This window comes from Vipera berus (genome assembly GCF_964194415.1).
Source record: "Vipera berus genome assembly, chromosome: 2".
NCBI classification, from domain to species: Eukaryota; Metazoa; Chordata; class Lepidosauria; order Squamata; family Viperidae; genus Vipera; species Vipera berus.
Genome location: NC_138203.1, coordinates 39744472 through 39767835, shown reverse-complemented (window position 1 = coordinate 39767835; position 23364 = coordinate 39744472). Strand labels below are relative to the sequence as shown.

General features: G+C 34.8%; 1 protein-coding gene across 10 annotated transcripts in view; it reads left to right on the top strand.

The window, feature by feature from the left end:
* The window catches only part of MEF2C (myocyte enhancer factor 2C), a 191128-nt gene that overhangs the window by 102194 nt on the left and 65570 nt on the right, over positions 1–23364 (top strand). For all 10 annotated transcript variants that reach the window (XM_081320825.1, XM_081320823.1, XM_081320817.1 and 7 more), the window contains one exon: positions 5182–5385. In XM_081320825.1, coding sequence (XP_081176951.1) covers positions 5182–5385 — 204 coding nt within the window. The remainder of the gene's footprint in view (positions 1–5181; positions 5386–23364) is intronic.

Sequence of the window (23364 nt, the reverse complement as noted above, 5' to 3'; positions counted from 1 at the left end):
AAGAAGGTTGTACATAAGTAATAAAGTTCCAAATTTTGGAATCACTAAAAATAATGGGCTATGAACGATTTGCTGTTTGACTATGTATGTTTTGGGTAGTCTGATTTATAGTCTGTTCACCACAAAGGGGAAAAAAGGTCATTGCAGAAAAAAATGTATAAAAACTCATTTTCATCCCAAGGACACAGAAACATTATTCTGTAATAGGGTTAAGCGGTTTAGTGCCATTGAAGTCTTTTGACTGCAACTCTCATCCATTCTAGTTTAGCACAACTAATGCCAAAAGACCATAGCAGTTGTTGTTTACTATTCATGGAATAAATTCTGATACCAAGGATTCAGTCCCAGGACATCTGATATCAAAGGCAATGAGAAAGGTTATCATTTCAGCATTTCCTGTAAACACTAATATTCCTATGTGGAATTAGATAATCGTCTTTATTGTTAAGAGTTATTTGTGGAACTAAATATTACAGACAAATATGGTAGAAAGAGGTATTGCTAGAGCTAGAAAGATATTTCAGGGTTTTCATGCAGATAATTTCAATTATTTAAAACTTTATTAATGAGGACAAAATTGCATATCTTCAGATTCAAGATGACTTGAACCGAGACAAGAGACTGATTTTAATTAATTAGTTGAATAATTAATTTAGCAGAGTAGAGAAATCAATGTATTATTTAAAAGTACATAATATTGTTTTTTGTTTTTATAAATCACATACATTAAAAACCTAATATACTTTGTTTTAGCAGTTGAATAATGAAAAAGAAAAAATTAAATATCTTTCATGATACTCTTAATAATTTCTTAAGTCTTGAACTTTCACTAACATGAAAAGAATAGATTCATTCCTATGACAGCTTATTGTAAAAGTATAAGAAATTAATGATTTATGATGATACTATGCTAAGTGCAAAGAAGTCTGAAATTTTTAACTGTGAGGGGCATATTTTAAATGAATAGTAAAAATTATTTCACTTTAGAAACAGTGATGCATAAAACTAGTTTTATATCTTGGTGAACAATGGTAATATCATCATATAATGCACCCGGGGAAAATGCTAATGAATCATATTCTGAGCAATTAGGATTACATTTTAATCTTTTTTAAAAAAAAAAAGAAATAAAATGTTTTAGTAATTCTGTCATTGTTTTAAATTATAGCCTAATGAAAAGAAATCATTTGCAAAAGTCTACAACAAATCTCATGATGATTAGTATGTGCTATGTAGCACATTCATGTGGTCAGCTTCAATATTCAGAAACACCTAACTGTAAACACAGTGGTCTTATAGATATTTCTGTTCCAAAATGTACTTTTGATGGTGAAAATGTTTAATATGCTAAATTCTGAGGTTTTCTTCAACAGAAATGATTCTGTATACAGACAGTCTTCTTCCAGTACTGTGGTCTGCAAGTTTCATTGAAAATAGTTTCAAATGCAGTAACAGTGTATGGGACTTATATATCCAGCCCAATCCATATTTTAGGGTCTAGGCTATTTCCCTTTTTAAAAAAGAGCAAATTATCCACAAACTCATAACCTTGGAAAAAAATATTTTCATGTTTTACAAAGAAAAGTCCAGCTTGAAATAACATTAATTTCAAAATGACTATAAACATGCATACTGGTACTACATGGCTATATTTTACCAATTTCTTTGACAAAGTGCAATTTGATTTCATGAGCTCTGCACTGAACTAATTAAGTATTGCATTATTTTTAGAACCTACACTCTTTTCAAGGAATCCTATTGAAATAGTTCAAATTCCACAGAGTTATGCTGATTTACTCCACTAGCATTACTCAGATATGTACTCAGATCATTATATATCTGTTGGCTTGTAGATCAATACTAATGTGATGCAGTTCAGCAAATTTGATAGTTAATGTGAATATTATTGCAAATTTATGTTAAATACTACTGTTCTGGTTAAAGAAATAGTAGATAAACTTGTGTGTATTCATCTGAATACAATGTAGTAATATATGAATTCATTTGAAAATTATTTTAGACCTGCATCTATTTAGTAAAAAATCAATAGAAATAATCTATCAGATGCAAATGTAGTTTGTTTATATTGTAAAGTATCAGTTTGCAAAGAACAGGGAACTAGATACATTTTTTTTTTATTGAAAAGTTTTAAAATGCAGTTTTCCTTTAGAAAACCCCCCTTCCCCCTCCCTCCTCCCCTCCCTACCTCCCCCCTATCCCCCCCCTCCCCCTCTCCCTCCTCCCTCCCCTGCCTCCCCCCCCTACTTCCCCTCCTCCCCCCCTCCCCCCCCCGACTTCCCAGAGCAAAATACAAGGTATATATCTAAAAAGCAATCATAAACAATCATATACTAACAATTATAAACTCTAAAATCCATCACTCTCTAGCTTATATGGAGTAAACCAATCCTTAATAATACTAAATATGTATAAAGAACTAAAATAAAAGAAAACTAGCGTCATTCCCATCTATGTTCTTCCACAATTCACTATTTCCTAAACATATTCTCATTTACACATCACAAGCACCTATCCCTATTAACCTCTCTAGCCAAAATAGGCTATAATAGATAGTTCTTACACAAATTAACCCACATTAACCCACAAAACTTTCTTCCTCTTCCTCTGTAGTAAATTGTCCATTAATTCCAAATTAAAGATTCTGTTACCATACATATCATCCCAAAACTCTTAAAAACACAACTACCACTTGACTATCAGTATGTTGTGGAAGTTCCATAGATTTCTACTAGTCCTATTTTCTTATCTTTTTTGAGCGTTTTAAGGCAGCACGCGTCACCCTCTGTTCTCCAGGATCATCCAAAAGAGTTGCAGCTTGATCTCCTCCTGTACCTTTCTCGTCTATCTGTCCATCTTCATCCTCTTGATGTTCTCCTTCTCCAGATCCCTCTACAGCTTCCAAAAGTGTTGATGGGGTTGCTTTTAAGACATTGTTGTAAAAATCATGCGCTTGCTTCACAGTACCCAAACAGTACCTTTTGCCTTCATACATGAAGCTCAACCCAGCTGGGATCTCCCATCTGAACCTTATATCTCTTTGCTTGAGCTCTTGCACAAGAAATATAAAGTCCTTCCTTCTGTTTAAAATCTTTGGAGGAATTTCTTTTAGAACCAAAACTTCTTGACCAGCAATCACAACTTTAGAATCATAGGCAGCTTGTATAACTTCATCTCTAATTTCCCTTTTTACAAAATAAACCACCACATCTCTAGGCAACTTTCTCTGTTTAGCAATCCACGAGTTCACACGAAACACTTTGTCCATGCCTTGTTTTATTTCAGATGCTGGATGATTCAATACCACCTCAAAAGCCTCAGAAACCAGCTGCTTTAAATCTTCCTTAATATTCTCTTTTAGGCCTCTAATTCTAACAGCAAACTGCATCTGGTAAAATTGAGCCAGACTCAGTTCGCTATCCATTTTGTCTTTTAAATCTTCAATTTCCAATACTTTTGCTTCTAATATAGCGTTCTTTTGAGTCAGTTCTTCCACTTTGTCATCCAGCACCTCCACACATTTAGCTACTTTATGCACTGAGGACAAAATGTCTACCTTCATCTCTCTGAGTTTCTGTTCCATCCTTTCTTCCATTCTCTGCTCCAATTTCTCCAATTTCTCCTCCATCTGTGCAAATTTAACACCCATTGACTCCAAAATTAACTGGGTATGTTTTTCAAGATCCTTCGATGTCAATACATCTGGAGAATGCAACGCCTGCAGTAATGATTGTTGTTGCACCGGAGAATTTCCAGCACTCCAAAAAGTTCTAGGGGGAGGTTTAGACGCCATCTTTTACTTACAATTGTGACGCACTTTCACTTTAAGTTTTAAGCAAAGTCCATCAAGCTCGAGAGTGAAATAAAATAATCCTCTTCATCTCTTCATCTTTCCCTCTTGTACTGCTCTGCCTGCTTTTTTCCTTTCATAGTCTCTCCTTCAAGCAGGGATGGTCGCAGACGCCTGGCTCTGCTCCATGAAGTCCGGAGCAGAGACGCTAGCCAGCTGGGAGCAGCCCAGGCTGCGGGGGAGTTCGATCCTTCAGCCGCCCAAGCTCCAAGCTCAGGCGGCCCCGGAGAACTCAACCCCTACCTGGGGGCTCACCCCCTCCTCTTCTCCCGAGGAGGGGGCTTCAAATTCGCCCGAACAGCTGATCGGCGCTGTTTCAGGCGAAAAATCACACAGCTGAGCGGCGGGCAGCCCGGGAAGGCTGTCTCCGGCGCCGCGGAGCCACCGGAAGTCCGGAACTAGATACATTTTTGAGATGGGCTGGCTGGTGACATGAAATGGATTTCATGTCACGTTTTCCATAGCATGGTTAAAAGATATTTTATGGCAGGTTGCAGTTGCATTAGCATGCATTAGGCCTATAAGAAGATTAAAACACACCTTTATGAATAATGCATATTGGAGTGTTTTATGCTTTATAGAAACACATGCAGATATTCTTATTGATAGCATTAAAGAACTGATAGAAACTAGAACTAATTAAGTAGCCTCAAAGCATGTAACTAGTTCCTTAGCCATAACATTATAGGTTTGATTTGATTACATCAGAAACCTGTTAGATTTGTATATTATAATCAGTGCCTGATGAAGAAAACATTAATATTTTATATTTAGAAAGCAGTCCTTTTTAAACACTCTGTTATTTGACACAAGGAAGAACGTATATATGAAGTTCTCTATAGAGAATAATGAATTACAAATTTAAATGTTGGTAGGTTTACAAGCAAAAAACTAGATTATAGTAAATGAAAATTAAAAGTATAGAAAATTAACAATATATGAAATAGCTGATGTAAGGACAACATTAAAGGTGACATTATGTATTACGTATTTTGAATTGCATTATTATATAGAATGTTCAAGTTTAAATCTGTAAAGATGATGCCCAGATTAATGAATGTCATTCAAGCCTTCCTTCAGTTAGTTGTTCATTATATATATATTACTATTACTTGTATGTACCCTGAGAGCTTATGCACCATAGACAAATTCCTTGTGTGTCCAACCACACTGACCAGTAATGAATTCTATTCTGTATATATTTGCCCTCTGCACTGATATTATGCACTCCACTTGTTAGAATCCAGGATTTAAAGCAATTTAGAAAGAACCCAAATCAGAAACCTGATTTCTACCTTTATTGTTTATTTTAGGTGACTTTTACGAAGAGGAAATTTGGGTTAATGAAGAAGGCTTATGAGTTGAGTGTTCTATGCGACTGTGAAATTGCTCTCATAATCTTCAACAGCACCAATAAACTTTTCCAGTATGCCAGCACTGATATGGACAAGGTGTTGCTGAAGTATACAGAATACAATGAACCACATGAGAGTCGAACGAATTCAGATATTGTCGAGGTAAGAATTATACTGAATAAGGAGGGTTTCTTTCCCTATAATGTGATATACTAGTTTGTAACTGATTTCATTTTCTATGTGATGATTACCTGAGCTAGTTCAGTTCATAATAAAACACTCTCCTACTTTAGTGCATTCTTTTTGTTAGTTCACTTGGCTTTCATCTTATAAAATACAATCTCACAAATTTTTAAAACCATGGATCCATATTTAAAGATATACCCTCCAATATATTTTGTAATGCTCTACCAAGTGAAATATAATTTACGAGTCTAACCATCCAAGTAAAGGAAGCTTTTGGTAAATTTACCTCATACATATTGATCGGTATATTATTTTGTTGTTCTGAAGAGAATAATAGCATTGATTTTCAAATGTGTTCTAATTTTTTGCTTGCTGTCATCAATTTACTTTGGAATCTTATAACTATCTTAAACAAAGAAGTAAACAGAGTTGAGCCATCCCAGGAAGCCTTATGGTTCTTAAACAAATGCATACTTTATTGTAACAATCTTAAAGAATTTGCTGCTGATTTCAGTGGAGCCAGAGTTTAAGTGCATGTCTGGTAGCTACTTGTATTTCTGATTCTGCATTTCAATGCAAACACAGAAATGCACAAATAATCCTGCAAAAGCAGTAAGTGAAGTCCAACCAAACTTCCAAAAATTCCAATGCAAATACAAACTGATATTCTAGTTTTCTACTAAATTTATAGACAATGTTTTTAAGCAATAAAAGTAACTACTAAAAATTTGATGATTACTAAAGTTGGATAAATTTATACTTTCAGTCAACTTCTGGAAGAAAAAAATGTAAATAAATTACTGTTATAGGCCTTCCTGTGGATTCTTAGGAGCTATTCTTAACATTTACAGTGGACCATTAAAATACTCTTTCTTTCCTTCAGTTCTTCACTAGCAACCTATAAGAGAAGATTCTATTCATGAAATTCCTTGATAATAGCATATTAATAAAACAATATGATCTTTCTTGATGAGGTAGACCACTCTGACTAACAGGAACCTTATCTTGCCCAACCCATGTGGGTTGACATTTTCTATTATGAATTATCTGACTGCAGGAATTTGCCATCTCCATCCCTTGTTGCCATTTTATAACTAGTAGAAGAAATCTCTCTCAGAAGAGGTGTTTATGGCAATAGAATGAAATGTTACTATTGTGTGAAACAGTTGATTAGAAATGTTGAAGTTAGTTATGCTAAATAATTTCAAAATAGAAGTGCAGGTACAGGAACAAAACATGCCACTATACATGGAAGGTAATTGCAGAATGATTAATATGTTCATTGTAACAGGATATTTCATGGAATACTTTCTGCAAGTGCCTTACTTTAATAAACAACATCCACCATTTCAAAAAACCTTTTTAAAAAATTAAGATTATCAGATGTAATTTCGATCCTAAAAATCTCTACACTCTTTGATCTAGATTAGTGTCCCTAGATTTCTTTGAATACTAATAATCTTCTCTATTTCAAAAATCTTTGGTACAGAGATTCTTTCATTTTTCATTTTCTCTTCTTGATTCCTCATCACATCAGACTCTTGTCATTAGCAGCAGGCTGTGTGAATGTTAATCCTGTAGGCAGGCTCTCTTTGCAGCCATAGGATGTTCACCTACAACTATTGAATAATGTAGCCTTGGTGATAACTCCAACTACTTTCCTCTTATGTCCTTTATAGTACAGATCTATTTTGTTTTTGTCTGAAGCTGATGGATTTTTTAAAATTATTTCTAAGAGAAAGAAATGGTTAAATGTAAGAAATAAAGATATTGGTAAACGGTCAAGGACAAACAGAAGTACTTCCTGAGAAAAGATGTATGTCATCTGCTTGGTGACAAATGTATAATACACAATTCTGTGTATCTGTAGCTGTGGCTGTTTATTAATTTATGTCAGCAAACGTTTTGGACTCTCTATAAGCAAAAAAGCAGTAGTTATAAGAACACATTGACAATCCTTTTAGAATAGTTAAACAGTTAAACAGTAATCACACAAAAGTGATACAAAAGGCTTGCTGTATTGTTCTTTACCATATGGCTTGGTAGCTGCTAAAATAGCTTACTAACTTGAAAGGATGTGATTTTCTATATTCAGAACGAAATATAGAGTGCAGAGGTCATTCCGGATTCAGCAGTGTTTCAGGGTCAGAGGAAATAGTTCTGCAGTATGTGGGGGTGTTTGGGGGGGGAAGAATCTTTACATTAGCCAAAAAAATCTTCAGTATAATTATATTGTTTTACTTGATAATTAGCATCACTGTTGCCAGTACAATGAAGCAAGAAAACAAAAGCTGAAGAGGCAGGCAGCTTTGTACACAAAAAATATCTGAGTACATGTCTTGGTGTAGAACAAAGAATTGTCATCTTTTCAATATTTAAATACCTCAGTAAAAGATGTATTTAAAGACAAAACTCTGCACTGCCAATCCTATGCAGTTCTGTGGCTGCTAGGATAATGTATTAAAACCTTTACCATTACAGATTTAACCCTCCAAGACGAAAAATGAAACCCAGATTTTTGATAGTAGTCAGGTGCTAAATTTCCCCTTCTGCTTCTTTACCCAGCTTTAAGGTTGACCTTGTCCAAATAAGGTTGGAATAATAGGCAAAAAGGAAGATGAGATGTTTCTCTACCATATCTACAGTCTGGAAAAAAACGATGCTGTATGTGTGGCCTGGCTTAAGACTGCTCTCTCCCATTGTGGACGAGATTATTCTAAGGAAATGAACCAACAGGAAGTACAGTGAAGATTATTCCTTCATTGCTGTCTTGCAAGTTCAGGCTTGTCAGGATACTGCAATTGCAGTTTAGAATTGTTCCATCAATTATACTTAAGAATGAGCCTTTTAAGGCAACTTGTATCATCAAATAAAGGGACTATTCTTCACATCAGGAATGTGGTATTTTTCTTGTGCAGGGTGGGTTTTTTATTTTTAGTTCTTTTTCAAGACAGCAGAAAATGGATCACTTTCATCTTGTGATTATTTAACTGACCTTCTGCATTCTTACAGATAAATATTTTATATCTATAAGTTTAATTTCTATGGGATTCAAGTGTCCAAATGCATACATGTTGATGATATGAATGTCATCTCTAAGGTTTTAATTTGTTAATTTAGTATTTAATAGAATGGCCTGGTGGATTGCCTTTGTGCAAATCCACAGCAAACCACATTTATGGGAACTGCATGTAGGAATTACAAATAAACAACAATAAATGTATTTTTAATTGCTTGCTTCCAAGAGCAATTGTTCCTAACAAATAAGTATGTTATTATCCATGCTTTTTATTAAGACAATTTAGTTTTATTATTATTTTAATGACACAGAAGAATGACCCAGCTTTTGAATTGTCCTGAACTGTTAATCAGTACTCCACAAAAGGCAAGGAATAAAAAAAGATGCAGGAAAATTCAGAATTTAGTCTCTAGATGTTTCAGGTATAGGGTCTACAGGTTAAAGATTTATTTATTTAATTACTTAGCATTTACTTAACACCCATCTATAAAGGGACTCCAAACAACCTATGCCTGTCTCTAAGAAAAAAAATTCTCCTACCTTTAAAAATAAAAATATCATTAGCCCCAATTCATTTTCTGATCACGAAGTCAGAGAAAGAGAGGAATTCTACAAAATACTCTTTTTTTGTTTCTTTTCAAAATACAATTTTAATCCATGGACAAAAGAAAAGACTCTTACCATAATCTTTCACTAAAATAACTAAGGAACTTCACTCTAAACTGGACTTTCTTGTTTTGTTTTGTTTTTTGAAAATATTTCACTTCTCATCCAAAAAGCTTTGGGACAACCATGACTTAATGATTGAAAATCTCCATAGACATAAGGAACTTAACATTTTGCCAGAATTTACAAAAAATGTTTTTATTGGCACATTTCTTTCTAATGTGCAATTTAGCAGCAGAACAACCCTAAAGGAAGTACACTGAATTTGACTAAGAATCATTAAACCAATCAATTTTAGAAGGTTAACTGTTAGTATAGTAATTAGATTCAGTTGTTTGCATTCACATCTTTGTTGTTTTCTAATTAAAAAATATTATTTTTGTGGGGGGTGGAAGATCTACATTACTTAAACCCTAGGATTAGTATCTAGACCTTCTGTACAGCAATTTTTGTTTATATTCTCAAAAAGGAGATAAGAGATTGCATGTTAATTCAATGACCAGAGTTTGGCTCAAATCAAGAGGAAAAAAATCAGTTTTTATCTTTGTTCAGTCTTATATCTTTCCTTGGGAGAGACCAAATCAGGTTAAATTCAGATTCTTTGAAAATCTAATAAAAGAACACAATAAAAATTATTATATTCTCCATGATTGCAGGCTGGCTTCCACTGAAATTAGTGCCAGGTATCTAAATGATCTTAATGGAATTGCATTGCAGAACATAAAGAAAAAATGAAAACAGTACTTTAAACATTGTTCTTTTGTAACAGAATTGCTGAATTGAGATTTGCTATAATCGAGTGGCTAGAAGTATGGAGTATTAGGAAAATGTTCCCAATCAAACAAATTTAGTCATAAGATTATTAGGTGGCCTTCACTAACCCACCATGTAAATGTTAAATACCTCCCAACAATTAAATACCTCCCAACAATGTCGCAAGGTAATAAAATTACTGATCTATTTTGCTCTATGGATTAGTGAACTAATATTAGGTCAAACCAATAATCTTCATGTAATAAACTATGGCACTATATGCTCTGTTATTTGTTCCTTCCTATATACCAGATAGTATTACTTCAATCTTACATCTAAACTAGAAAAGCGTGTTTAAACTCTATTTTCAGCACAGGATATAAAATTAAAATCAGAGGTTATTTGAGGATATAGCATTTGTTTTCAAACTCCAGTCAAGGAATGTAGAGGTACTAAGAAAATTAATCATGATTCTTCAATAAGAAGATGAGTAATAAGAAATTTCACTGAAAGAAAACTAGTTTGCCCAGCACTGCCATTTTTCCCATTCATATACTTTAAAAAAGTTTGTTAGTGTATTAAACAGGATTGTACAATATTTTGAAATCAGCATAAAGATTGCATGTGTCCAGAACATCTTAAATCACCATTCCTTTTCCTAGTTTCACATACTATTTTAACAGGTTGCAGACAGATGCTATGTTCATACATCTTTCAGAGAATAAATCTAAAATGCTGCAAAGCCTTGAGACAATGGAGAATCCTGTCATTGTTATCAGTTGTAGTCCTGGATGGCATCTCATAAACTAAATATTTATTTTGATACATTCTACAGAATAGTTACACTGTATTCCTTGACAAACACATAGGAATTGCATTTAAATAAATTTTTGTGACAGGGTCACAAAAGGAAGTTAAGAATTTGCAAGCAACTAAGATAAATTAAAATGGATATGTAATGTGAGGGTAACTCCATATTATTTCTATCTCATGCTTATGTTTTCATAAATGATGAAACATTTATTTCTAAACATATTTACTTGACGGTAAATCTTCCTAATTTCTGCAAAATTTGGTACCAGCTGAGTGATCATGGTCATGCAGAGTCAATATCACATCAGAACATTTGCAGCAGATAGTAGGAGCAGCAGCAGCAGCAGATGGAGAAGTCAGTATTGTCAGATGTCTCACTGCTTCTTTCTGTCTTGCTCATTATATTATTAAAAACTCTTCATATACATTATATAATTATTGTGGGGGGACATATATTATTAGACAATATGTTAATTTTATAGTATGATTTAGCCCTGTTCTAAACCAATGTTTGGGATCCTGTGTATATGACAAAATAGTATTAGTCATGATGGTAGGAGGGTTTTTTTCTTTATCCAGGTGTTATTACAAATCTCTAACAGTGCTTTATTGTGCTAATGACTAGTTGTTGGGAAAATCTATATGGGATCATATAGAGTCTTAAAACTAAGTAATAATGGCAACCTGGAAACCATTAGGCACAAACCTTATTTGGATTGTACAGAGAGTCTATGTTCATGCACATCACTGCAGCATAAGTGATACCTTAAGTTTGAAAGAAATGTTAGAGTCTCATTTTGCTGATTTTTCTTATTAAACATTATTGCATCAAATCTCTCTTGTAGTAGATTCTATAGCATACCTAAGATTAGTTACCTGGTGAGAAAGTCTGAATGCATTGAAAGGGGGGAAAATCTGTCAATTATTTTTAAAGGTCACAGCACTAATGATCAACTGGGAGGTTAATTAGATTCTGAAAGCTTTTTATATCAATTGACTCTTATCTATATAAATAAGCACCTCTCACTATTTCAAGCTATGAACCTTTATTCATTTATTTTGAGTAGTCTTAAATATGATAAAAATGCAGGGTTGGAGGGCAAGGACTTCATATATCCTGTTTCCATCCTTCCTTATTCACATTTAAACAATAGACATATGGCCTGTTCAGAGCTTGAATGTCTCCATCAATATGACAGTCAATTTCACATGTAATGAAGTAAGCAACCTCCTATGCTATCATGTCAGAAACTGATTTAGGAGAGATATTGTTAGGAAGAGTCATTTTCAATTTGCAATGAATGAAACAAATCTTAAAGGCCAACTGAGCACCCCAATTCCCACAATAACGTGTCATGGGAATTCTACAATCAGGACAGCTGATATTACAACTGGCATAATGATCTTGTAAGAGTTTATCTGTGGAAAGAAAACATCCCCCCAAAATTTCTCAAAAGCAGGATTCTTTCTTAGCTATAACAGTATACTGCTCTTGAAAACGTTGAGGTGAAGAGCTCCATCATATTGGTTTTTCTTGGAATATGATTGAAGTACATGAAACCAAAATAACTCTAGTGTATTGGAAAATCAGTGGAATAAAAAGCAGAGCATTCACATATCTACCTTAGCCTCCTCCATCAATGAGAATTTCTCTGAAATCCTCTTCACCTTTGAGGACTTTCTAAGATCATACCCTTTTCTTTCTAACTGGGAAGAAAAATGCTAATGTATTTGCGTGGCATTAAGAAATATAGCTCTGTCCTAAAGTTTTTCCTAGCTACTTTAAAACTGGCACGGCAGATAAGTTTGGGTTGCCGTGTCCACCTCCTTCTTTAAGGCATGGTGAGAGTTGTGTGGAATGTGTTCCAAGGAGGATTTATTAACTTGGAATAGCAAGTAGAAAACTATAAATACTAATTTTAAAAATGCAAGTCATTGGAGCCATTCCAGCAATCAAGTATATCTTCCGGATCGAGCAATTTTAACATGCTTTTAATGTTAATAGGTGAGCTGTAGAGACAGGATAGCCTACTGTTTCTTTTAAAAGGATCAGATGCATCATCAAATTATTGTTGTTGTTGTTGTTCTAGTAGCTCAAAATAGATATCATGTAAATATGGCTTGAATTATTTTAGATAGTAGAACAACAGTTTGTTGAAAAATAAAATAAACCAGCACTCCCCTTTATCCATTTTTGCATTGAGCATTTTAATTCCTACACATAAGCATTTTAACTTGATGTTTTATGTATTCCTAATGTGTATTTTTAATGAATGGCTATTCTTAAAGAATAGTTCATGCCTGGTCTTCCCAATTGCAATGTATGGCAGTGAAAGCTGGACCATAAGAAAGGCTGAGCGCCAAAGAATTGAAGCCTTTGAACTATGGTGCTGGAGAAGACTCCTGCGAGTTCCTTGGACTGCAAGGCGATCAAACCGGTCAGTCCTAGAGGAGATCAACCCTGACTGCTCTTTAGAAGGCCAGATCCTGAAGCTAAAACTCAAATACTTTGGCCACCTAATGAGAAGGAAGGACTCACTGGAGAAGAGCCTAATGCTGGGAAAGATTGAGGGCAATAGAAGAAGGGGACGACAGAGAATGAGGTGGCTGGATGGAGTCATTGAAGCAGTAGGCGTGAGCTTAGATGGACTCCAGAAGATGGTAGAGGACAGGAAGGCCTGGAGGAACATTGTCCATAGGGTCGTGATGGGTCGGACACGACTTCGCAACTAACAACAACAACAATGTGTATTTTTAATGAATGGCTATTCTTAAAGAATAGTTCATGCCTACCAATTCCATAATGGTAAATTTCAAAATGAAATTCTGTGATGAGATGAATACACGAAGACAATAATAATTCAGGAAGTAGAGGGGATATTTAAGTCACCTCCTTGTATCAATTTTTTCCTATAGATGCTGTCTGTGTTAAACCCCTCATGAAAGAGGCTTTAAATCTGGACGTGTACAAATATAAAGAGAAACTGGCGTTTGGGGGAGATATTTTTCAAGGCAAACTTAGGCCATGAAGGATAGACTTAGGAACTTTTCCCTCTTGGTGTTGATTTTCCCCCCCACACTCAGTATTTCCAGTATTGGGTTTGGCAACTAGCATTTCCTCACATAAAAAGTTAATTCCGTTGCAACCAATGGGGTTTTCTTCCAAGGAAACATATTTAGAATTAGGCATTTGTTCCACTTGGTTTTAATACAGCAAGGCTAACATACAAATAAGGGTCTAATTCCTAATTTTCATGGAATTCATTTGTTAAATAACTGTGATTTGTAAGTAGTAAGGTTGTGCAGATATGTTGCTTAAAATGCTGAGATGCTGTGTTTTGTTGAAAAGTCAGTGTTGCCATTTTGCTTCAGTGGCATATCTAGCAGAAATATAATCTTTATGTAGGGAGATCACAGCAGAACATGGTTATTTCTCAAATTCCCCCTTCTGAACTATTTTTACAGCCCTAATAATTAGAAAGTATGCTAGGTTATTCCTGCAGTTTGCTCCCAATTGATTTAAGGAAAAGTTTAAATAAGTCCAGTTGACAGTTATTATGCTATGGTTAGAGAAGTTGTGAAGTATTTGATTTCTGTATTATAGCCAGGAGTTTGTAATAAAGTTACATTTATTCACAGAAACTCAAAATTTGGATTGGTTATTTAGGCTATCAAGTCCAAGGCTCTGCTGAACTGACAAATCTGAGTTGGTAACTGTTAGAAAGTTTTTCCTAATATTCCCAATTATGTACCCTGGAATGATAGAAATGGATCTCTGCAACTCCTTCTTCAAACACTTGAAAAGTGATATTGCAACCCACTCAATATTAATAGAAGTAGATATCATTGGTGACACTTGCTGATATTGTGGGTATTATTTTCTGATTCCATTCTTTAAATGTATTCTTCAATATTTTTATTGTTGTAACCAATCATGAGTGGGGTATATCTTTCCTCATTCTAAAACCATTAGACCCCACTAATGTCCAATTTTTGAAGTCATGAAATTACTTATCTATATTGTGTCTTATAAAATTAGATTTCTGTTGATGTGGCATAAAATCTTTGGTGGCCGTGGCTCACTGTTTATATTCAATCTCTAATCAACTTCAAAATGCCCTGAAACTGACAAGGCCCTTTAATTTCCATAGACTTTCCATTCCTGTTAACCACAGCCTAATGTTTTCATGGTAAGAATCATAGGATATTATAAACAGAGAAAGGGAGAGCAAATTCTTTAAAACTAATTCAAAAATAATTCTTTTAATAGGAAAAAAGGATCTGAATCAATATTGTGCCACTTTCTTTAAGATATAAAAGAGTTGGCTTAAAAGCTAAGAAAAAAAACCTTGCATGTCTGTGTAATGTTCTTATAACCTAACAGTTCTAATGTTTTGTTTTGGCTTTGTTTTACCCCTTCCTCCTCCTTAATCCAGTCATTTGTTTTTTTAGTCACTGTTTCACATAGTAACAGCTTGTTGTATTTTGGTCTATTTGCCAGAGGCCTGGTTTATTTTTAAATTCTTGAACTTTTGGATTTTATTTTATTTTTACAAGATTGGAAGCAGCTGAACTGCCTGGAGTTACAGGTTGAAGAGCTTGCTTTACATTATGAGAAAGGAAGCTTCATCCTCCCCCCCCCCTTCCTTTTTTGTGTTCATTTTTATTTCATTTTTTCCCCTAACAAATGTCTCTAACTGCTGGTTGCCTAAAATAGAAAGTCACCTCACTAAAAATAGCTTGGCTCTCAGTCTTGCCAAGGAAAATGGAGAGGAATGGGCGTGGACTTGAAGGCTGAGTAATCCAGCTCTATTCATTCAGAGATCCCTTTGAGAATGTAGCCGATGATAAAGTGTCCTGCAAAAAAAAAAGGCCTCATTTGCTCTCTTCAGACTCCTAGGTGCCAATAAATATTTTAGCTCGAGGATATATTTTTTTTCCTCGTAGTTGTAAACATTTTACCAAAGACAAGTTTTTGTTTCACAGCAGCAAAAATAGCTGGCTTTCCCAGCTCTCTCCAGCTACGGGTTCCTTCACTTTCCACAGCATTTGAAGTTATTTCTTTTTTTTTCTTTCTTTAAATGGATATTATAGCATTGTCCAATAAGGATACAATTTAATTCTTCATAAATTTAATTTAAGTATTTCACTACTGCAATTGTTTTTAGGGGTTGTTTTCAAGAGTCACCCAAACTGAGAAATGATATTTCTTATTTTTTTTTAATGGTGGTCCGGTGTATTATAATATCCCAGTTAACTCTTACAATGTGTTTGAATTTTTTTCTGCATTTATTATTCAACATTGTGAAAGTGAGTAATCTGGAGTTAAATGCATTCTTTCAATTTTAATGGAACACTAAGCAGGTTGATAGCAGAGCTTCTAAAATTTCTCAGAGTGATTGCATCTTCTTTAAAAGGTGCAGTACTTCAGAGAATATTCTGTTCATGAAAGGTATTGTTTTGGAAATACAGTTTTGATTTATTTTGGTTTTGTTAACGCCAGATCAATAGCAAACCCCTTCTATATTGCTTCCAAGAAAACTTCACGGCCATGGCCATGTAGTTATCAGAACTAAGCTCTTTAAGGAGACTTGACTTTATTGAAGCACAAAGTATATGAGGAACATCAATCAATAAATGATGATGTTAAAAATGGATTGACAAGCAAATTTATATTCCTGTTTATGGATGAACTCTATGTATCTTATTACTACTTTTTGTTTAGGCAGAAGAGTTTTGAGGACTTTTTTAAAAAATAAAAATAATCATACACAGCTGGTTATACAGAAACGTCTGTAAAGTTCAAAAGGTTATTTTGTCCTGTTTATTGTTATACTCAGTTCCTGTAATGCTACTGGTGATAAGGCTCCGAAGACAAAGGACAATAATTGATGAGAGAGGACTTAAATCACTCCCGAAGAATTAGAAGCCTTGTATCTATCAACATTAACTCTTCTAGGCTTCTTCCGTCTTATAAGGAATTTTGTCTTACTGCACGTTTCAACATGCCCCACTCTCCAGCAAATGCTTTTTGTAACGGAGGCAGACCACAAATGACCTCTTTATGCAGTAAACAGGGTGTGATGGTGTCTGTGTGGTGTATTACTAATTGCCAAGACTGAATTCCCATATTGTATCTTTACATATTGCATGGAAAAATAGAATGACTGACCCTGTGCAACTCCTTCCAGCCTAGTAGTAATCTATTTATTGCTGTATCAGGGAGACAAACTTTTTACGAGCAAATTCATTTTTCATGTTTATTATTAAGGGACTCTTTTATTCACCCTCTTTCACATTGCTACATGTAGTATAGATAACTTGCTCTTAACTTGCTTTGAATTCTTCTCCTTATTTACATATTTCTGACAAAACCCGAGTTAAATTTCCAAAGCTGCTGACTTTTCCCTTTGTTATAGTAAACAAATGTTATTTATGTACACCCATGTACTAAATATTATTGATTGGTTTTCACTGCATTTCAGAAATCTGTAAATATAAATGATATGGTTTTCCTAATGTTCAAAATAAAGTTAGTGAAAATTGCCAAATATATAGGTATGTAAAATCTCAAGTTTTGTTGGTTAACCTAACTACTTAATAATCATATCACCAATAGTGAATTGTGTTTACAAAAACATTTGTTTGTTATACTTACAAATCATTTAATAGCTTAAATATTCAATAAATATTTGAAATGGCAACTTGCTGGAGTTTTATTAGATTAGCAAACCAAAATGCTTTTTTTACATATTCAACATTAGAAGCAAATTTACAAATTTACATACCCATTATGGCTTGCCCTTTCAAACTTTGCAGTGTTATGTAGAAAAAGAGTAAGAAATGGTAAGCTATAGAAATTAAAAGCATACAATAAGGAAGTATAGTTAAAGTAAATCCATACCAACACTGTTTTCTGTGCTTCTTCATAAGTTTCTACCTTGTAAATCATTCTCGCTTCTATTATGCCTATGGACTGCACTTTGTTCTTTAAACTTCTCATCTCTTTCTTTTTCAGGATCTGATCATTTCCATATAATTACCACAATATCAACTGATTTATTTTTCCTTCACAAATTTGTATTGGAATTTGATTCTCATTCTTTGTTTCATGAGCAAATCAGTTCATCATGTTAGTCACTCAGTTTTGTCTTAAATTCACATTTATTCAGCACCTTTTTATTCTTTATTTTATGTCATCTTGTTTTACTGTATGTATTTTAAATATAACTTACTTTGCACTCAAATTACTTTGACACTTCTCCTAACCTATCTAACTCTTCCTGTATAGAAAAGCAGGCAGAAACACATTCTTATACACATCATTTTTGCTTATTTTAATAAACACCTGTCCTGTGCCACAGACCACATACTTTCTACCAGCTTTTTACTAGCATTTGCATATCTTAAAATTGCTCTGTCCATTTTCCCATCTGTGATAAACTTTCTATGGGGTACATACATACATATTTTTTTTGGCCATCCATGTATTACTTGCACTTAGTTGCTTCAAAATTTAAAACTGTCATACAGTAGAAGCTAAGTAGTATTATCATAAAGGAAGGTGATTAAGAAGAGCTCCATGGGAAATGAGCCAAGGCTGTCAGAAGAATAAAGCATAGAGTGTCCAGAAGGCTAAGGAAGGCAGTTAACTAAGTATGAGAACAAAGGGTGTGAGAAGAAATAAAGAAGGAAATGAATCAGACCAAAGATGGAATTAACCCTGTGTTCCTTATTGCCCTACATTTGGCCTTCCTTCTTTCAGGAGAAGGAAAAATGATGCTTCCTTCCTATTTTCTGCTGTGTGGAATAAATAAAAAGAGATAGCATGGTTTCTGGAAGGAGCTCACCAGAACTTCCATGGGCACGGAGAGCTAATGAATCCCAAATGGCCACTGGACTGAAATTTTCCATGGCTAGTTCCATTGAACTAGCTAGTTGACTATAAAATACAGAGAAAGGCTGAGGATAAGTGAATGAGAAAAATGTATGAACAATGCATACTATGTGTTTGTACTGGGAAGTAGGAAAAGGCAAGAGAACTTTAGAGCTATAAAGGTAACGATGTTGGCTTACCCTAACATCAAAAGTAATTGTGCAATTTAGAAAGTTTTTGTATTTTTCTAGCATCAACTTTTCTTTTTCAGCATCAAGTACAGGAACAATGATGAAAAGGGATCATTTAGGAAGTTGCTAAAGATAGTAAGATGAAAATGATATTTACTGTTTCTGTCTTAAACACTCCTAAAACTAATAGAGTATATTTTATACTTGGATCTTGGAAACTTTTTATCATATGTTAAAATAAATTGACTCTGTATCTTAAACTTTGAAACTTAACAAACAATAAAGTTGATTATCTCTCTAAAAATAGGGAAAATATTTCATATTCTAATTCCAGTTATGGAAGATTGTAAAAAAAACTAAATTAATCTTAAACATAGTACAGTGTGCAAGCTTGAAGCTAAATGAAACTCTTCCTCAGTTGTATATAAAAAAAGTGATTTCTGATATTTATGACAGATTTAAAAAGAATTTCCCTATGTCCTTATTTCCAGATGTCTCCATTTATAGCTGCAAATGTTAAGTATAAACAGTTTCACCTAATTTTCTTCATTAGCGAGAGTCTTGAACTGCCAGGCCCCCTGCAGATAACAAGATTTGACAGTTGTTGACTGAAGTTGCAACTTCCTGAACCAATAATCCAAAATAAAACTAGCTGAGAATGTGCCTGCCCAGAGCTTGCTCAAAGCTGAAAAAGAATTTCAATAGCAGTTTAAGTTCGAATATGGAATGGAGATATGAATATGAAAACTTACTATAATATAATTTAGTTTTTTTAAGCAGAATTACACAAGCTAAGTCCAAGATAGTGTGGGGCCATTCCTGGTTTTACATGTAGATTCAAAATCTCTTCAGACATTTCTGCTGAATTGAAAATTTTAATGTGAAAAAGATGAAGTTGTTAAATATGCGAAGAACAATAATTACTTCTGCCATTTTATAAGTTAACACTGCCATTCACCTAGTTTATCCATTTCATTTGGAAATACAGCATTTTTGTCTCCTATAATGTATATTTTCCATTAGAAAAATAATGATGACAAGATAAGGAGAAGAATTAAACATCTTGATTTCATTGTTTATCTCTTTACTGCTACATTTAAATTATGCCTGTGATATAACTGTTATATAGCACATAGTTTGATTTTCCCTTTCTCTTGAGAAATGTAAGCAAATTACAATCATTGTGCCCAGTGCTGTTGCTCTTACCATTGAGACACCACTATATAACCTCAAAATCTTTCTACTGAAGTGCCAAAAAAAGGAAATGAACCTGTCAATGCTTATTTTCCTATCCAAGTACACATAATCTGAAACTGAAATATTTCCCCTTATTCCCAAACACTGTTTCAAAGAAGATGAAAATGCGGGCATTGCTTGTTAGCTGCCCTGAGATTAGAAGCAAATGGGTAAGTGATTTAGAAAGTTATCAGTGGAATTTGAGTTCAAATGGCAGGCAGGGAGAACATACAAGAAGATGAATTTTTGTTTCTCTGATATTATATATTTTGTTGCACCTCAACTGAACAACCTGACTGGTACAGAGACTGCTGAGCAGTGTCAAAATATAGGAAACATACAAATTAATCAAGAACAGTAAGATGGCCATCCTCTTTCACTAGGGTCAGGAGTGAGAAACTTTGTATATCTCTAGAGTCAGCCTGTTCCACAATATGGCAGACCTTCTCTCAGTGATCGCAAAGAATGGGCAGAATCATTTTGGACAAGTTGGTTCCTTATTTAATTTAATTTAATTTAATTTAATTTAATTTAATTTAATTTAATTTATTAATATTTCTATACCGCCCTTCTCCCAAAGGACTCAGGGCGGTGTACAGGGCAAGAATAAAACACAGAAATTTACAAAAGATAAAAAGTAATTAAATACATGCCCAATTAAAAAATACAGTTAATACATACTAAAAACCCCAATAAAAATAGTAAAAACCCCACCAATCCCCCCTCAGGCCAGGCCGGCTTGCTCGAACAGGTATGTTTTCAGATCGTGGCGAAAGGAGCGAAGATCGGGCGCCGTCCGGAGCTCAACCGGTAACTGGTTCCATAGCTCCGGGGCGCCCACAGAGAAGGATCTCCCCCTGGGGGCCACCAGTCGACATTCTCTGACCGGTGGCACCCTGAGGAGGCCCTCTCTGTGGGAACGCACAGGGCGGAGGGAAGTAGACGCCGGCAGCAGGTGTTCCCTAAGGTAATCCGGACCCCTGCCATGTAGGGCTTTAAACACCATTACTAGCACCTTGAATCTCACCCGGAAGACAACTGGTAACCAATGCAGCTCACGGAGCAGAGGTGTGACATGGGAGTATCGGGAGACTCCCAACACAACTCTCGCGGCTGCATTCTGTACCAGTTGGAGCCTCCGGGTGGTCCTCAAGGGAAGCCCCATGTAGAGAGCGTTGCAGTAGTCTAGATGAGAGGTCACGAGCGCGTGAGTGACCGTGCATAAATCATCCCGGCTTAGATAGGGCCGCAACTGGCGCACCAGGCGAACCTGGGCGAAAGCCCCCCTAGTCACAGCCACCATGTGATCTTCCAAGGTGAGCCGTGAATCTAGGAGGACTCCCAAGTTGCGAGCCCTATCTACGGGGGGTAATAATTCAATAATTCAATATGACAATTGGAAAGTCAATTATACTGTTTAGGTCAGGAAACAGATGTGCAAGTCTAATGGATTATAGTGCCTCAGATATGTGATATGCGTAGGAGAAAATGGAAGTACTAGTTTGTTACAAACTGACAATTAGTCAGCAAAGTGTTGTGGTTACAAACAAGCTAAATTAAATTTAACTAAAGTGTCTTTAATCACAGTGAGATTTTTTTCCACTCTATTCTGCGATGTCAGACTCCACCTTTAGTATTATATCCAATAAGGGTCACCACATTTTAAAAAGTCAGATAAACTGGAAAAAATGAAAAGGAAGGAAGGATATAAATAAATAGTAAATAAAGGTGTCCAAAGACCTATACAACCAAATCCTATGAAAAAACTTTAAAGAAACTGGGAGTGCTTACTTTGAAACAAAAAGACTTCTATCAGATTTGAGCCACCAAGAATCTTCTTAACTGTTCTGCATAGTAGCATCCAGTAGAGGCAGTTATCTAGCCCTTTTCCTGCCATTGGTAGTAATGGAGTTTTAAATTTCTGTGCTTAATAAGTGCCTAACCTACATAGCTATTTGTTCAAATTATGTGCTATAGGGGTTTGCAAGCATATTCCGTTATGACGGGAAGCCACATTTAGGCGAACTATAGTGAGTTCTCTGTGCAATTTATTTACTTTATTTGTCCATAGGTAAATTCCTGAAATAGCTGTTACAAATTGTATACAGATTTTAAGTACATGATACAACTTAAGAAGCAGAGTGAGTCTGCAGTCTGAACCTTCCTATACATCCTTAAAAGAAAAGTCCAAATTTAGGCTTAAAAATTATTAGATGTTGAGTCTGTTTGGGTGTGTCCCTCACTTGTATTGGCTAACCAATTGGTTAACCACTGATTCAGCAGAATAAACTGGATGACATATGTACTGCACCGATTTTTTACACAATTATATTGAATCATGACTATATTAGATTTCAAGCATTACTGTTACTGTCTAAGTCAATAAAGGAACAATGGAAAGTGAGGGAATAAACAATTATGTATGTTTTAGAGACTCATTGTCTTAGAGCAACAAAACAACAGAAAGACTGCCTCAGCTGATCTTTGTTTAGTGATGCTGGCACATTTCTAAAGACAACTCTGAGTTGCATCTGTCTATTATTACTGTTCCTCTGCGATTTGAGAGTAAGAGCCACTGTAAAACTAAAGATGATGCTAGGACACTGGTAACATCAAGGAATGTATCTATGAGTACATGACATCATTGGCAGAAGCTACCTATTAAACATGGTGTGCTGAACCATGAATACCTTTATGAGGACCCAGATTGTTGGGGGCAATTAAGCTGACTTTGTAATAATGCCTCTTGGGGTGTGTGTGAAAGCCCTAATAAGCAGGCATATACCTAGAATGAAGGCTACTGCTAAGCTTGTAAGCCGCCCTGAGTCTTCGGAGAAGGGCGGGATATAAATGGAATTAAAATAAAAATAAAAAATGAACTCAATTTAGTATATCAAATCCAATATAAATAGGACTATTGAAGGCTTCTAGTTTTAAGACCTTACATGCAATTACAGCACATTGTGAACTTAATTACTCCATGTTAATTTGAACACGTTGCATCATAAGTAAACAGCTTTATATCATACTTATTTCAAATGGATTGTTTTCCATCTCCTTTAAGCAGCTTGGAATCACTTCATTTTCCTTTATTCTCAGTTAATTCAGTTCATTTTTCTCTGGCTGCTCTTCTTTTTTATAACTGCAAATACAAGACAATTAACCTGATTCTTGACTGTTTCACAACTATCCCACAATAGTGTAATTGGCCAAAATCCTGTTAATGTCTCTTACCAGTTGCTTATCAAAGCTGTGAGAGACAGCAGGGGGTATGGAAAACCTATTCCTATAGGTTTAGATAACCAGCAGTGTTATAACATATATAATTTGCTCAAGACATTGGCTAGTTTGTCTTTGGTGAACATAATTACTGTGTTCATGCATGGGATGGAATTATTCTT